This window comes from Ictalurus punctatus, chromosome 12 (assembly GCF_001660625.3).
Source record: "Ictalurus punctatus breed USDA103 chromosome 12, Coco_2.0, whole genome shotgun sequence".
NCBI lineage: Eukaryota > Metazoa > Chordata > Actinopteri > Siluriformes > Ictaluridae > Ictalurus > Ictalurus punctatus.
This window is the reverse complement of record NC_030427.2, coordinates 17,739,967-17,757,056: the sequence shown is the minus strand read 5'-3', so window position 1 is coordinate 17,757,056 and position 17,090 is coordinate 17,739,967. Positions and strand designations below refer to the sequence as shown.

General features: G+C 39.0%; 1 protein-coding gene across 5 annotated transcripts in view; it reads left to right on the top strand.

Annotated features, from left to right (window-relative positions):
- Positions 1-10,665, top strand: part of igf2bp3 (insulin-like growth factor 2 mRNA binding protein 3) — a 28,929-nt gene extending 18,264 nt beyond the window's left edge. For 4 of the 5 annotated variants that reach the window (XM_047159110.2, XM_017482381.3, XM_047159112.2 and 1 more), the window contains 5 exons: positions 700-816; positions 925-999; positions 3,287-3,418; positions 8,066-8,179; positions 8,355-10,665. In XM_047159110.2, the coding sequence (XP_047015066.1) occupies positions 700-816; positions 925-999; positions 3,287-3,418; positions 8,066-8,179; positions 8,355-8,450 (534 nt within the window). In that variant the 3' untranslated portion in view covers positions 8,451-10,665. Of the gene's footprint in view, positions 1-699; positions 817-924; positions 1,000-3,286; positions 3,438-8,065; positions 8,180-8,354 lie in introns of all 5 variants that reach the window. The other variant, XR_008397264.1, reaches the window with a different exon arrangement.
- Positions 10,666-17,090: the final 6,425 nt, after the last annotated feature.

Sequence of the window (17,090 nt, the reverse complement as noted above, 5' to 3'; positions counted from 1 at the left end):
GGCTTTATAGCTACAGCTGTGAATCAATGTTTCCAAGCGATCTGCGTTGTTGTTCTAGCTGGAAAGTGGACCAGAACAAGTAAACATTTTGCAAGTTGTCAAAAATATGCAGGCACAATTGGCTGTTTTGTCTGCGAGAGTTGCCAAGAATGATCCTTGTTCACAGGCAAGCTTCTGCTTGTGCCAGAATTTGTGCGATTAATTTCAAACCTCACTTTCATTTTTTTTAAAGAAAAATATGAGGAGGGAACAAAATTACTTAAAATAAGAACATTTGTTTTGAAAAGTCAGGATAACGTATCCTGTGCACCTCAGTCACACCTGACCTTCTGCACCATGTTTACCTTACACAGCCGGGGTCCGTAAGTATTTGGACAGTGACATTTTTCGTAATTTTTACACTCTACACTACCGGATTTGAAATTAAGCCATCATGTGATTGAAGTGTAGACTTGCATCGTTAATTCAATGGGTTTAACCAAAATATTGCATTAACCATTTAGGAATTCCAGCCATGTATTACATAGTCCCATTTTCACAGGCTCAGAAGTAATTGGACAATTAACTGAGCAGTTTTATGGCCGGGTGTGGCCCGTTTCCTGGTTGTTTGTTTATTTGCTTTTTATGGACCCGATTGTAGGTGGTGAGGTGTTATCTTTTACATATGGAAGTATGTACAGTCACTTTTTGTGTCAGCAGCAGCCAGAGTCAGAGACTGTGCATCTCTTCATCCCTGCACTGGCAGTGGGCGCCATCATTGGGAAGCAGGGCCAGCATATAAAGCAGCTCAGTCGTTTTGCTGGTGCATCAATAAAAGTAGGTGACTGATTAAAATTAATGTTTAAGTGTAGTGGTTTGTTTGTTTGTTTGTTTGTTTTTATTTATTTATTTATTTAAAAGCACTTTCTAAATTCCTCTGTGTAGATTGCTCCAGCTGATGGGATGGATGCCAAGCAGAGGATGGTCATTATTTCAGGACCACCAGAAGCCCAGTTCAAGGTACTGGTCTTGTGAGCAGATGGAATATCCTGTAGCCTTCCGTCAGCCACCAAAATTCAGTTTAGTATGTCTAGGATCATCAAGGCTGTGTACTAAAATGTACTTGAATATACAGCTGGGTCCATAAGTATTTGGACAGCAACACTTTTAACTTTTTTTTTTCTTCCCCCTATGAATTTTGTAACTTTAGCAATTGCAGCCATTTATGTCCATTTTCACTGGCTCTTATTTCCATTTTTATTGTTAGTCCATTTTCACAGGCTCAAAAGTAATTGGATAACTGGTTGATTGGCAAGGTGTGGTTAACTCATTATTTCATGACAAATTAAAGGTGTAAAAGGTCTGGAGTTTAATTTGCATTTAGTAGCTTGGCTTCTCAATTTTAAAAATCTTTAAACCCCTCTAAAGTGTTTCTTCACGAAACTTGGTACACACAAACATTCTGGTCATGGCAATCTGGCAAAAAAAATTGGACCTGAGCATCCAGTTTCACCAGCATGTATCAAATTTGTTAGGCATGTGGATTTAGTAAAGACAAATTTCACAATCATATCCATTAATTCCAACCAACAGAAGTGAATCATTTTGGGTTTTGTACCTTTTTAAACCTTTTTTTTTTTTTTTTTTAAAAACAGTTGTCCAAGCTTTTAAATACTCCTCCCAGGGGATTCATCAAACTAAATTGGGTCAATATGGTGTGAATGTCCACAATGCTAAATTGTGAAGAAATTTTTGAAGTCTGCCATTTTATTGTCACAGCAAGGCAATCAATTAACAGGTTATACTGCACAAACAGGAAGTGGCGTAAGTCCACTGCAAATCATGCAGGATGGCCTTTTCCTACATGATTTTCAGTGATGGGCTTTAGTCACATACTCATGCCAATAGTGCCACCATCTGGCAACAAAAAGTGAGGCTTATGAACAAACCTTTTTAATACTTCTCTTCATCAGAATGTCAATATATCCATGATATTAAATTGGGAAGTAAATGTTACATCTGGAACAGCGTTGCCATGGTGAGGCAATCAATTTACATGTAGGCTAACGCAAACAGGAAGTGTGATATTGACCTACAGTGCACAATGTACAGTAGACTTGCCACATTATATTCATTTTCAGACTGGTACAGTATCCCTAGTTCAAACTGGTAATGCCATGCTGGTTGGATGCTACATGGTGCTATGAGGTAATTTTCACTCTGCAGTTGCTCCTAGACTAACGCAGGGCGGCTTGATTTTCAAACTTAGATTTTTAGTTTGAAATTATTTACCATACCACTAACATGCCAAACAGCAAACATGGGCTTTGTTCAAAATGAACGTGACAAACAACAAATATAGCCTATGTACAGCCCATGTCTTCTACACATTTTTGCTTGCAAAGATATGCATTTCCACCATTTCAAGCTTGAGCAGTGATCTCTCGGTCACTACATTCCCTGCTGTGCTGAACACTGATGTGGTGCTGGTTGTGCAAATGCACCCCCTTTTTTTAAAATTTAATTTGTTTTGTTTTGTTTTTTTCTTTCCCACCATGCTTGCCACTAAAAGGAAACACTGCTCATTAGCTTTTAGGAATCAAGTGTTCATTCATTTCAATGATGGTCTTTGTTTTGTCTTTTAAATGCAGCTAGATAATGTTAGATAGAGTTCTGTTTAATATTTTGCACACATTAGTGTTGACCTCGCATAGTTGATCCTGTCTGTTAAATGCAGCAACATCAGTTTGTGTGCTATACTGCCTGTGTAGTTTTGATACTTTTGTAAAGAACTTCTAATGCGTTCTTTTAATTTATCGTGTTGCAAACTCATTATTTAAGGCTGTTCTATTCGCTAAGATATTGATATAGGAACTGTGATTAACGTTTCATTCAAAAGGTTTCCCCCTTTATACTGGTATAAAACTGTGTGTGTATATGTTTGTGTAATGTTATATAATATAATATAATATATATAATATAATATAATATATATAATATAATATAATATATAATATAATATAACATACACCCACCCACTGTGGCAAGCCCAATGTACAGTGAAACGAAGTTCACATGCCAGTACTGGCTCCTGAAATACTCCACTAATTGCTGCTTGTAGCTATTTTGGTAATTAATTTTGCATGCAAGGATGCCTGAAAAATTCTACTTGGTTTTAACAATATTCATGACTTCTTTACATAACACCTCTCATAACTGACAGATGAAAAATCAAAATAGCTGGTTTGCTTGGAAAAGCAACCTCCAAATGGAATACACCCCAACTCTTTCTCTCTCTGTCTCTCAGGCTCAAGGACGTATCTTTGGAAAGCTGAAGGAAGAGAACTTTTTTGGCCCAAAGGAAGAGGTTAAACTAGAAGCTCACATTAAAGTGCCATCATTTGCTGCTGGCAGGGTCATTGGTAAAGGTGGCAAAACGGTAAAGGATCCATTTAGTGGTAGGATGTTTCTGAACTATATAAAGCTTAACCTTTTTACCCATGTTTTTTGATGTCCTATTGAATCAAAGCATAACATGTATTTTTTAAATGTGCTTCCTCAATAATGTAATGCATGCTTAACCTGTTATATTGAGTTTACAAATGAGGGTCGATCTCACAAGATCAGTCCTCTGCATCAGGCATGGTTAAACCTGCCGGAAGTGAGCAAGGGAAGCGTGTTCCTGCACCTCCATATCAGCTTTAATTGTTGTGTAATATTCTATGCTGATGTAAAACAGTGGTGACTGGTGTTTTTTTTTTTTTTTTTTTTTTTTTTTTTTTTAAAATAGGTGAAGTGCAATTTTCTAATAATACATGCACAATGGATATAAAGACTACACACACCTGTTAAAATAGCAGATTTTTGTGATGTAATAAAAATCAAACCAAGATAAATCGTCAAAGATTTCCACCCTCAATATGAAATTGCAACGTATCAAAATTGCGTTTAAAAAATCTAACGTATTAGGGGTGGGTAATGGGAACAATTTAAAAACAAAACAAAAAAAAAAAAAAAAACACCACAATAACCTGGTTGCATATGTGTGCACACCCTTTTAAAATTGGAGATGTGGCTGTGTTCAGAAGCCATGCTGAAGCCATGGAACACAGTGAAGGCCATCAACAAATAGAGAAAATGGAGTACCATGGTGACATTAGCGAGAACAGAAAATCTGGCATTCACTAGTACTTTCCCCTGACTGAAATAATGTCTTTAGAATTTAAACATACAAATTCCAGAATTCTAATTATCAGTGGCATAAAAATGGTCTTAAAATGACTGTTTCTCGCAATTATTTCTGGGACAATAGATCGCCCAACAAAAGTAGCTACCGTGACATGCTTAGTCACATGCAGAGAGTAATATTTACTTGTCATATTCCTGCAGCTCCTTTAAATATTGCCATAGATCTCTTGTCCTTTTATAAATATTGGAGGGATGTTATCAATTTAACAGTCCACAAGAGGGCGCAAAGAATAAATACAAACCAAACAGCACTGTTATTGTTCATTGCAAAGAACCAACCAGGCTGTTAAAAGTGCGTTCATTTATTAAACTAAGTGCATAACATTTTTTTTTTTTTTTAAATAATTAACATAGGCTCTCAGGCCAGTTCCAATGTGTTTGTTTTATAGTTTTGTCTTCTGACACAAATATCCTTTAAATTTAGTCAATATTTCGTCGTGTTTATAAATTTTTAGCCACTTTTACTGTAAGATGTCCATGTTTAATGCATTGTAACAGTGTATTCAACATGACTTCTTACCTAGTCATTTTCTACAGCAGCAAGTTGTAATGTTTGCTTGTATATTTCTGATTAATCTCATGTGTATTGCATGTGTTTAGGTGAGTTAATTAACCTGCTAGTAAAGCATTTTAGTTTTCTGCTGTTCATTCACGGTTCAGCTTCAGCTCAATCCCCATGTGGATTATTTGAAACACTAGAAGTATTCTTTCTAGATTTTTCTTCTTGAAAAACATTTAGTGCATTAAAATCTCGCTTGTCATTTAACCCCCCCCCCCCCCCCCAACAGCATGTTTTAAGTCAGTGCTAGTGCTTGCTACATATCTTAAATTCGAATGCACATAGTTTTTTCATTCAAATGTGCATGATCTTAAATTTGACAAATATTTAAAATACTAATTTTAATTTGATGGCTCTAGAGCAGATGAGAGGACAAGCAGTGTGAATTGCTAAAATGGTGGTGACATTCATTCTTATGTAAACACAGTGGCCAATATCGAGGTCATGTCCATATATCTTACAATAAATAATTATTGTGACAGGCCTACATGTGAAAACAATGTCTTGGATGTGTGGGCTATGGGCTAGGGTGACTAAGACACAAACCCTTTCTCACAAAAATATCCAAGCTCAAATAAATCACCCCAAACCATGTGGCAAAATGTGATCTGGTCTGATGAGACCAATTCCAAAATGTATAATAATTACAAAAGGGATGTTTGGTGCAAAAAAAAAAAAGGCACACCACCAAAAGTACACCATTCCCATGGTGAAGCATGGAGGTGGTGCATCATGCTTTAGGGCTGCTTTTCTTCAGCCAGAGCAGGGGCTTTTATCAAGGTGGAGCGAATCATGAATAGCTAAAATAAAAATACCAGTTGATTTTAGTTTAAAACATTCAGGTGTCTGTTAGTAACCTGAAGATGAAAAGGTATTTCACCTTTCAGCAGGACACTGACATAAACATCTATATCCACAAAGGAATGGCTTAATCAAAAGTTTTTAAATGGCCAAGCCAGGGCACAGTCCTGAATTCAGCTGGGGTGACCTGAAGCGGGCTGTGCACCGGAGATGCCCTCACAATTTGATGAATCTAGAATGTTTTTGCAGGAAAGAGTGGGGAAAATACTGCCAAGTCAAGATGTGGCATGCTGTAAGACTCTTACCAGAAAGACTGAGTTTCGAAACACCTTTTGATTTTGATTTGATTTTTTTTTTTTAATGCCACAAAAACTGACATTTTAACAGGGGTGCCTGTGACTTCTTTGTGTGTGTGTGTGTGTGTGTGTGTGTGTGTGTGTGTGTGTGTGTGTGTGTGTGTGTGTGTGTGTGTGTGTGTGTGTATGTGTATATATATGTGTGTGTAATATATTTTATTACACACACACACTGATCAGCCATAACATTAAAACCACCAACCTAATATTGTGTGGGTCCCCCTTGTGCTGCCAAAAACAGCTCTGGCCTGTCGAGGCATGGATTCCACAAGACCTCTGAAGGTGTGCCATGGTATGACACCATCCTTTTAAGTCCTGTATGTTGTGAGGTGGGACCTCCATGGATTGGACTTGTTTGTCCAGCACCTCCCACAGATGCTTGATTGAATTGAGATCTGGGGAATTTGGGGGCCAAGTCAACACCACCACCTCGCATGCTCCTTAAACCATTCCTGAGCAATTTGCAGTGTGGCAAGGCACATTGTCCAGCTGAAATAGGCCACAGCCATTAGGGAATGTTGTTGCATTTAAGGGGTGTACTTGGTCTGCAACAATTTTTATTTAAGTGGTATGTGTCAAAGTAACATCCACATGAGTGCCAGTATCCAAGGTTTCCAGCAGAACCTTGCCCAGAGCAGCATGCTGCCTCTGCTGACTTGCCTTTCCCCCCCCCACAGTGCTTCTTGGTGCCATCTCTTCCCCAGGTAAGTGACACATGCACCTGGCTGTCCACATGATGTAAAAGAAAACGTGATTTCATCAGACCCTGTTGCCGATTCACAGGTTGTCCCTCCTTGGACCACTTTTGGTAGGTACTAACCACTGCATACCAGGAACACCTCCACAAGACCAGTCATTTTGGAGATGCTCAGACTCTGTCGTCTAGCCATCAATTTAACCCTTGTCAAAGTCGCTCAGATCCTTATGCTTGCCCGTTTTTCCTGATTCCAACACAAACTTAAGGAACTGGCTGTTCACTTGCTGCCTAATGCATACCACCCTTTGACGGGTGCCACTGTAACTATATAGGTGAAAAAATAAGTACACCCCATAGAAATTTTTTTCAGTTTTTTATAAATACATATTCATCCATGCAGTATTCTTTCAGTTGCAAGATGTTGGGGGGTTTTCTTGCATGTACTGCCTTTTTCAAATCCCCTCCACCACCATTTAAATGGTAGTCAAAGCCTGAATTTGAATAGGCCATTCCATAACCCTCAATTTCTTATTTTTGAGCCATTCCTTGGTGGATTTGCTAGTGTGCTTAGGATCATTATCCTGTTGATGGGTCCACTTTCAATTCACCTTTTGGACAGATGGCCTCACACATTATCTTCAAGCACTCTTTGATATGATGCAGAATTCATAGTTGAATCAATGTATGCAAGCTGTCCAGTCCCTGAGGCAGTGAATTAACCCTAAAGCATAACATTTCCACCACCGTGCTTCAGTTTGTATGAGGTACTTCTCCAAACATTGCACCAAACATGTCTGCTGATACTGTGGTCAAACAACTCCATCTTTGATTTGTTTGCCCAGAGCACATTATTCCAAAAGGGCCGGTCTTTACCTATATGCTCATTGGCAAACTGTAGTTTTGCACAAACGTTCTTTTTAGACAACATAGGCTTTTTCTTGACATGCCTCCCATGCAGTTCAAATTTGCAGAAGCATTGTAGAAGCATGCACTTTAACACCAACACTTGCAAGACTTACTAGCAGATCCTGTGATGAAATTTTGGGATACTTTTAGACTTCTTTTTGCATCAGATGGTCAGCTCAACTGAATTTGCTGGCACGGCCAGTCCTGGACAAATTGAAATCTGCTCCATTTGTAGATTATTTTCCTTATAGTGGAATGATGTATTGAATTCCACCAAGATTGATTGACTAATAATGTAGATACTTTAAAATGTCGCAATGAAATTTTAGAACCTGGGCTTCCTGTGTAGTCTTAAAGCAGTTTCCTGCTGTGACCTGTTGTGAAGTGATGCTTGAATAGCAATAACTGGAGATCCTAAGTAGCTAAATAGCCAAACCAGTATTTTTTTTTTTTTTTTTTTTTTCCAACTTTCTGAGAAACTTTGTTTTCCATGATCAAAATTGTCATACTCCTGTATAGGTGAATGAACTGCAGAACCTAACTAGTGCAGAGGTGGTTGTCCCCCGTGATCAGACACCGGATGAAACTGATCAAGTGGTAGTGAAAATTACTGGGCACTTCTATGCAAGCCAGGTAATTTAGCCCCTGTTGTATCAGTTCAGTTATGCTTTCTGGTATTAAGTAATTACCATATTGATAAATTTTGACAGTTTCAGAAACTATATAACACGATTGCCTTTTTTTTAATTTTATTTTGTCAACTGTGTATAATTCTGAGTTATTGATGTGTGTGCATCTCATTTCATAGCTGGCTCAGCGAAAGATTCAGGAGATCCTCTCACAGGTGAGGCGGCAGCAGCCCAAAGTGTCACCTGCTGGGGCTCCAATACCACGGAGGAAATAATTTGCCAAGAGCGGGACATGGGACATGCCCATCTCTGGAGTTCACCCCACCTATTCTTAAACCCCACCCACCTCCTGGAATTTCTACGAGAATCTATTTTGTTCTAAACATGAGAACACTGCTATGAAAACTAGTCTCCCCTTCACTGCCGTAATGTGGTAACTGCACAATCTTCTTTTCTTTTTCTTTTTTTTCTTGTTTTTCCCCTTTAACTCTATTTTGTGTATTGGTTTTGAGTTTCTCATGTAAAAGTCAAGGCATTGCTCTCCTAGCCTGGCTAGGGGTGGGGTCATAAAAGCTCTGGGTATGAGACGGGACCGGAAGTGGTGTGTTCAGAAATATTTTGTCCCAGTATTGCTAATGGCATTTTATAAATTCAGATGCATTTTATAAAGAAAAGTGTGTGTGTGTGTATATATATATATATATATATATATATATATATATATATATATATATATATATATATATATATATATATATATATATATATATATATATATATATATATATATAAAATAAAAAATATATATGAAATACGAAAGGTGGCAGAGCAACACTGCCACTAATGATTACAGGAAGTGTTGGTGTTAACCAGGAAACCAAGTTATATGCATTTTTACTGATCTACCTCAGGCTAGAGTACCTCAGAAAAAAAGTAAATGATATATATATGGAAAAATGTTCCTTTCTTTTTTTATTTTGCTTTGTGGTATTTTGTATACTTTATAAAACCTAATAGTTCTTGAACATTTTTATTTTTTTAGAAAAAGCCTGTTAACACAAGACCCTCAAGCCCCACATTTTTTTATGATGCAGACAGTTAATAACTGTACATAAGAATGTCTGCACATGTAGGTAGGTGTGAGGTTTAAGGGCTTGCTGTTCGCAGATAAGAATATTATAAAGCGCCTCAGTGTTGCCGAGGAGCCACCTTCTTCTGGAAACATCAAAAAACAAGATATAAATGCGAAAAAAATGCTGACCATACATATTGCAGCAATGCCATTTAGTTTAGCAATTATAACATTAACATTTTGGCATGTACATTTTCCCACAAACGTTAAGTTGGCATTCAGGGATTAGCTTCAGCGTTCAGGGATCGTGTTAAGTCCTGCTGTAAGACACTGATGCGCCTTCATCAGATTATCACATCCCAGCCCTTTGTGGAACATGTGCATTTTTCTTTTCCCAGCCTTTAATTTTGACATTTGTAAGTTGGCTTCCATCACACCAGGCTTTTCCACACTGCAAACATTTTTGTCAAGTGTCTGTCACTGCATGGTGAGGGTTGGGGGAGTTGCACTGGTTTAAAATGCTTTTGATGTTACAATGGATGCATCTTTATAGCCAGCAGTAATGTAGAAATGGATGTGATTTATTATTTTTTATTTTATTCAAAATTAGAAATAAAAGAGAAAAATAATTAATCTTTTAGATATATGGAGGAAAACAGTGTTTTTTTTTTTTTTCTCACAAGAATGTAAATGATTGTGGTAAAAGAGCGTATTCATGCTTCCACACTAGTAATAATGTCTACCTCAGCTGAGTCAAGAGTGGGTGGCGTTGAAGCTTGTGCCTCTCACTACATTATTAAAAATCTGTGCCGATACATTGAGTCCCTTGTGAGCACTTGTGTTCTGCTTTGGCTCAGTGTATCGTGCCTTCATTCACAGGAGGGGCACAAGTGGTGATCTGTGTGGGTGTTTTTTTTGTTTTTTGTTTTTTTTTGTTCACCCCCCCCCCCCCCCCCCCCCCCCCCCGGACTATTGTTGATCTACCTCTTGGACACATTTGGATTAGAGACGTATAATTTTTTTAGAATTTAGGGTCAACTTTCAGTTCCTTTTCTGTACCAGAAAAAAATTGTTTAAAAAAAATCATGTATGGTTATATTTGACAAATGAGTGATTTTTAATATTTTTCTTTTTGCCTACATTGTGATCTGATTACTGATTTAAATCCTCCATATGTTGCTTTTTCTGTTTTTTTGGTTTTGGTGGTGTGGCTTCCATGTATTGGGCTTTTTCATGCAGAGATATAGCAAGACATTGTTCATTTGGGATTTGATCAATAACCCAGAGGTTTTTCTTTTGATTTTGTTTTCTTTAAAATGGACTCGCCTTCTGATTTATGAACTACAATTGAGTCAAGTTTTCCCTCAATACTTATGTAAAATGATGCTAGCATTTATTCTAATATACAGTTTCTTGGCTGTGTTGTGTGGTGAGTCATGTTTCAGTGGGAATGTGATGTGGAGTTTACAGAAAGTGGTCCAATTTCAGCATGAGCCACAACCCCTCCGACCGTGCTTGTGCCCTCATACACTTCCACTTGTCAAATGCCTCTGAGAATTTAATTAAAGTCATGTTGGCTCCTAGAAACTGTGTGATTTTTGTGCCTATATGCTATACTGGTTTTGATATACTGTAATGTAGGGATCTTTAATACAGCTAATATTCATATAATCCAAGGTTCTGAAACCCAATCTTGTATCTATGCTTCATGGACCCTGCTTTGAGAACCACTGTAATCAGGGGTGTCTGTCTAATCTTATCCAGAAAGGGATTGTGTGGCTGCAGGTTTTCATTCCAAACAAGCAGAAGCCACTCCTGAGTCTATTGAAAGCCCAGCTCAATTGATTTAACAGGTGGAATCAGGTGTGGATCTTCCTGATTAGAATGAAACCTGTGAAAATACACTGGCCCTGTGGACATAAGTTTGGACACCCCTGATGTAGATAAAATACTTTTGTACTTCTAATGTGATGTAGCTTTAGAACTGATCTTATTGAGACTTTAGTTTAATTCTGAATGCACCAGAAGATCAAGGCCTTGTAGCAAATAAATGCTAAAGGATTGAAAATGACACAAGTGAGAAAATAAAATCCAGTGTGTAGCATCTACCTGGATGATGCGATGGCAGCCATAGTGCATTAGAACACCCACTACATATTAGCTATTGGTGGAGAGGAGAGTGATTTAGCCAATGCAGAAAGGGAGATCATTATATGCTGTGAAGGATAAGGACCAATGGACACTGGAGTTATACCGTACTCTTTTTATGAGGAGTGTCCTGGGAGTTTTAATGACCACAGAGGGTCAGGACCTCGGTTTAACGTCTCATCTCAAAGATGGTGCTGTTTTTACAGTATTAGGCATTAGGACCCACACAGACCACAGGGTGAGCACCACCTTCTGGCCGCACTAATATTACTTCCAGCAGCAACCTTAGTTTTCCCCAGAAGGTCTCCCATCCAGATACTGGCCAGGCTCAACCCTGATGCTAATCCAGGCGAGAACTGCAGGGTGATATGCAAAGATAAGTAAGTCTTCCGTTGGGCATTTCCACAGTTCTGGACCCCAGTTGGTTTGCACAAGAGTTTGTTCAAGAATGGACAGCTATACTTTAACTTGGGAATTGTCCCAGCATTGACAATCCTCTTGAATATGGTTGTTTGGTTTTATTTCAAGTTCATTTTCACTGTGCTGTGTCCTGCACTGTACCTGTATGTGATAACTTTCAAATAAAGGTTAAAACTCTTAAATAAATACACTGATTTCAAGATGAATAAAGAAGTGCAGTTTGCATGCAGCATAAGTGATGCAACATTTTTCAATCTGTGGTTTGTACAGAATCTGAGGATAAGCAGTTCATATGAACAGATATGCTATGATAGCTTAGAACTACAATTGTGATAGCTTTAGAACTGCAGCAAACAGTTTTGCACTCAAGTCTCCATCAGTGAACAGTAGATAGGTTCAACAAAACATGACCATGTAAAAACTGCAATGAATTTCCTGTGTATACAGTTGCACTTTTTGACCATGTAGTATCAGCACATTTATAGAAGGGCTTTATTTATAATTGCACTATCTGTGGTTACCCAGATGAGTCTGGTTCCTCTCAAGGTTTCTTCCTCATATTGTCTCAGGGAGTTTTTCCTTGCCACTGTTCCCTCTGACTTGCTCATTAGGGATAAATTCATACATTTAAAATCAAATCTATATTCTGAATTTATATATTTCTGTAAAGCTGGTTTCTGACTATGTTTATTGTTAAAAGCGCTATACAAATAAAACTGAATTTAATTTATTTGAATAAGCCTGCAATAATGCATTCCACAAAAACAGTCCAGAATCCATATACATACTTAGACAGTCATTCCACAGAGCAGTGTAATGTAATGTATTGTGTCCAGAAACTTGGATCAGACCAAATGAGTATGCACCATTAAATGAAGGTAGTCCTCCCAGATACATGTACAGCTACACTATACGGCCAAAAGTATGTGGACCCCTGACTATCTCACACATGTGAACCTTCCCAAAACTGTTACTACACATTTGGAAACACACAATTGTATTGGATGGCTTTGTATGTTGTGGTATTAATATTTCCTTTCAGTGGAATTTTGGAGTGGAAGAACTCGAGTGTCCTGCACAGAGCCCTGACCTTAACCCCACTGAACACCTTTGGGATGAACTGGAACACCAACTGTGCCCCAGGCCTCACCTGATATCATAGCCTGATTTTGGTGTGGAAAATCTCTCCAACCTAAGTCAAAAATTTTTCCAGAGACCAGGGGTTATATATGTTAAAAGAAATCAAACTTTATTCAAGACAAATAAAGTTGAGACCTCTGCAGAAATCTTGCAATATAACATAGGCTTTTTATACCATTCTGAACAGTGAGCTCATCTTGGCAGGGTTTTATCCTTTTCTTTAAAATCAACCCAAGTCCTTTACCACAATTAATTACTCCTGTCTATATGTTGCCTTACGCAAGACCAGACCATAACTTTTGTTTTCTAAAAAAAGGTTTGTATGTTCACGCTGTACAAAAGTTCACTCCTACTGCCTAAATAGTTTGTCTCTCCTTAGTTACCCTGAGGCCCCAAGTCTCCAACCTCTGTTCTTTCTAACTTACACAAGTATGCACACAATGTGTCTAAATGCTGATTTATTGCTTAAGTGCACAAGGAGACACAGAATACCACAGGATTTTTCTAACTCAGTACACAGAATATAACATAATTAGAACATATTCTACAGTTTTTAATTATGCTTTTTAACATACTCATATATATATATATATATATATATATATATATATATATATATATATATATATATATATATATATCTTGATTATGCTTTTTTAATATACTCTACAATCTTACTAATGATCATCCCAATCTGGAATGGGAAGTCCATACGAGCGTGATGGTCTCGTGTCCACATACTTTTGACCATACAGTGTATATACACTGCCCTGTGAAACTGGCAAAGGAGGAGACACTGCAGCTATTTATAACGATATCACTGCATGTGAATTTAACTTATTGTACTTATATCAGCGGCTTCAGAGGCAAATCCACTGTCACGGTAAGAGCTGATTCTTCTCTGGCCGATGAGCAAAAAACTTTCTATGTGCGCTTTGAGGCTAACTACACTAGCATTAACCTACCAACTAGCGCTACAGAAGGAAGCAGCTCTGTTAGCGATTAGAGCATGATCACCGTCTCAGAGGATGAGGTTTGGAGGGCTCTGGAGCATGTGAACATCAGGAAAGCGGCCGGACCTGATGGCATTTCCACCCATGTACTGAGATCCTGTGCTGATCAGCCAGCTGCTTTGTTCACTTCCATCTTTAATGAGTCTCTAGCTAAGCATTTGGTCCCCACCTGCTTTAAAAAAAAAAAACTGTTGTCATTCCTGTACCAAAGCATAATAAGCCCTCTTGTCTAAATGACTATCGTCCTGTAGTCTTATTGCTTTTCATGAAGGTTTTTGAGAGGCTTATCAAAAACTTCATCTGCTCCATGGACCCTGACATCATTGACCCACTCCAGTTCACCTACCGCCCCAATAGGTCTACTGAGGATGCGGTCTTCTGAGGATGTGAGGCTGCTGTTTATAGGCTATAGCTCAGCCTTCATCACCATTATCTGACACAGGCTAGCCTCCAAGCTCAGGGACCTTGGCCTTACTGCTCCCCTCTGTGACTGAGTCCTGGACTTCCTCAAAGGTAGACCCCAGGTAGTGAGAGTGGGCCAGTTGACCTCCAACATCATCACCCTGAGCACTGGAGCATACAAGGTTGTGTCCTGAGTCCACTGCTCTACTCTGTCTACACACATGACTGTGTCCCCTCTCACAGCTGCACCTCTATTGTCAAGTTTGCTGACGACACTGTGGTTATGGGCCTCTCCATGTATCTTCAACAACGACAAAGCCACCTACCTTGACGAGGTGGAGAAACTAGCTTGGTGGCTGGCTAACAGTCTCTCTCGGAATGTCAGTAAAACCAAGGAGCTGGTTGTGGACTTCAGGAAGAGGCAACAGTGGAACTATACCCCACTCGAGATACAAGGGACCCCCGTGGAGAGAGTGAGCAGCTTCAGGTACCTTGGAGTACACATCTCTGACACCCTGACCTGTACTCATCACAATGAAGCTCAGGTGAACAAAGCCAGACAATGGTTGTACCTTCTGAGACTGCTGAGGAAATTCAGGGCCTCCTCAGCGATCCTGAAAACTTTCTATACTGGGGCCATAGAAAGTTTACTAACTCAGTGCATCTCAGCATGCTCAGCATGATATAGAAACTGCTCAATCCAGGACCACAAAGACCTGCAGAGAGTGGTGTGCTTAGTGAACCATCTCCGGGTCTGCTCTCCCCTCTCTGCATGACATCTACATCAGGCGATGCAGTACAAGAGCCACTAAAATCATCAGGGACTCCATCCACCCTGGTAATTGTCTGTTTAGCTTGCTGCAATCAGGCAAGCGCTTCCGTTGTCTGATGGCAAAAACTGAGAGGCTCAGGAGGAGCTTCTTCCCTCAGGCCATCAGACTCCTCAACACGCACATGTCCTCCATACAGATCCCTTAGGCCTCCATAAGGACTCTACACTCACTCTGCACTCCACTGACACTCTGAATGACACACAATGTTTATGAAAACTGTACCCAGAGGTAGCATATATAGAGAAAAGAGCAGTGGGCCTAAAACAGATCCTTGTCAAACACCAAGCGTTACGTTAGTATGTGTAAAGAAGTCACCATTTACATCTACAAACTGATAATGATCAGTCAAATAAGACTTGGTCCAGAAGAGGGCTGTTCCCTGAACTCCAACACCATTTTTTAGGAGAATATTATAATCAGTGGTATAAAAAGCTGCACTAAGGTCAAGTAACACAAGCAAGGAGACACAACCCTGATCATAGACTAGTAGTAGGTCAATTACCACTTTAACCAGTGCTGTCTCAGTACACTGTGATGAGGCTTAAATCCTGATTGATAGATTTCATTTATGTTATTCCTATGCAATTATAATCCTAACTAATATGCTACAACATTTTCTAGGCTCTTGTAAATAAAGGGGAGGGCAGGTTTTTTAATCAGGGGTTTGAGAACTGCTAGTTCAAAGGGTTTACATTAGATACATAGCCAGTGCTACAGGAAGAAAGTATTAAAATTGTCCATTTTACCATTGAAAAAATTCTGAAAATCATCGCTATTACATCCTGATGGTGTGTATGCTTCTGTGGTGGGCTTGTTCCTAGTTAACTTTGCTACAATATTAAATAAGAATCTGGGATTATTTATGTTATCTTCTATTAGGGTGGAGAAATATGATGATCTAGCAGCACTAAGAGCCTTTCTTTAGCTAGGAAGGATATCCTTCGATGCAACTTGGAATACAACCAATTTAGTTTGATGCCATTTATGTTCTAAATTTTGAGTGGACTATAGAGATTTATATTAGATATATTATAGCAAGAGATATGGTATAGCAATTATAGAGATCGCTATACCAGGGTGCTAGGTTTTTCTCTCTAATTTAAAGTGAGGCTACATTCTTTAGAGATCAGCAGGTTGATAGACTGCATCTCATTTAAAATTACATTTAGGCTAGTAATTTTCAAAATTCTCTCTTACTGTTTCTGGTAGTAAGTATGGCAACACAATTGATTTATGAAATGCACCCACTGTCCAGCTGCTCTTGAATATACTACTACTTACAATAGCCACAGTTAGTGTTATATACCATTTTTTTAGACACTCAAAGCATTTTACATAGCATGGCAGGGGGGGAATCCCTCAACCACCACTACTGTGTAACATCCACCTGGATGATGTGACTGCAGCCATAGTACGCCAGAATGCCCACCACACACCAGCTATTAGTGGAGAGGAGAGAGTGATGTAGCCAATTCAGAGATGGAGATTATTGGGGGCCATGATAGAGAAAGGCCAATGGGGGAATTTCACCAGGACACCATTGTTATACCCCTACTCTTTTACCATAAGTGTCCTGGGATTTTTAATGACCACAGAGAGTCAAGACATAGCTTTAACAGTGCTGTTTTTACAGGGGTTCAGAAGGATCACAGGGTGAGCACCCCTTGCTGGCTTCACTAATACCACTTTGTTTTCCTCAGGAGGTCTCCTATCCAGGTACTGGCCAGGCTCAATGCTGCTTAGCTTCAGTTGGACACCAGGGGAAGAACTGCAGAGAGATATGGCTCTGGCATAGTGTAGTGTACAGGCCGCCCAGAGCACTGCTATCAGGTTGGCTCACTAGCTGGCTAGAAAGTTTTCATCAATCGGTAGCCAGTTCTTGTAGCG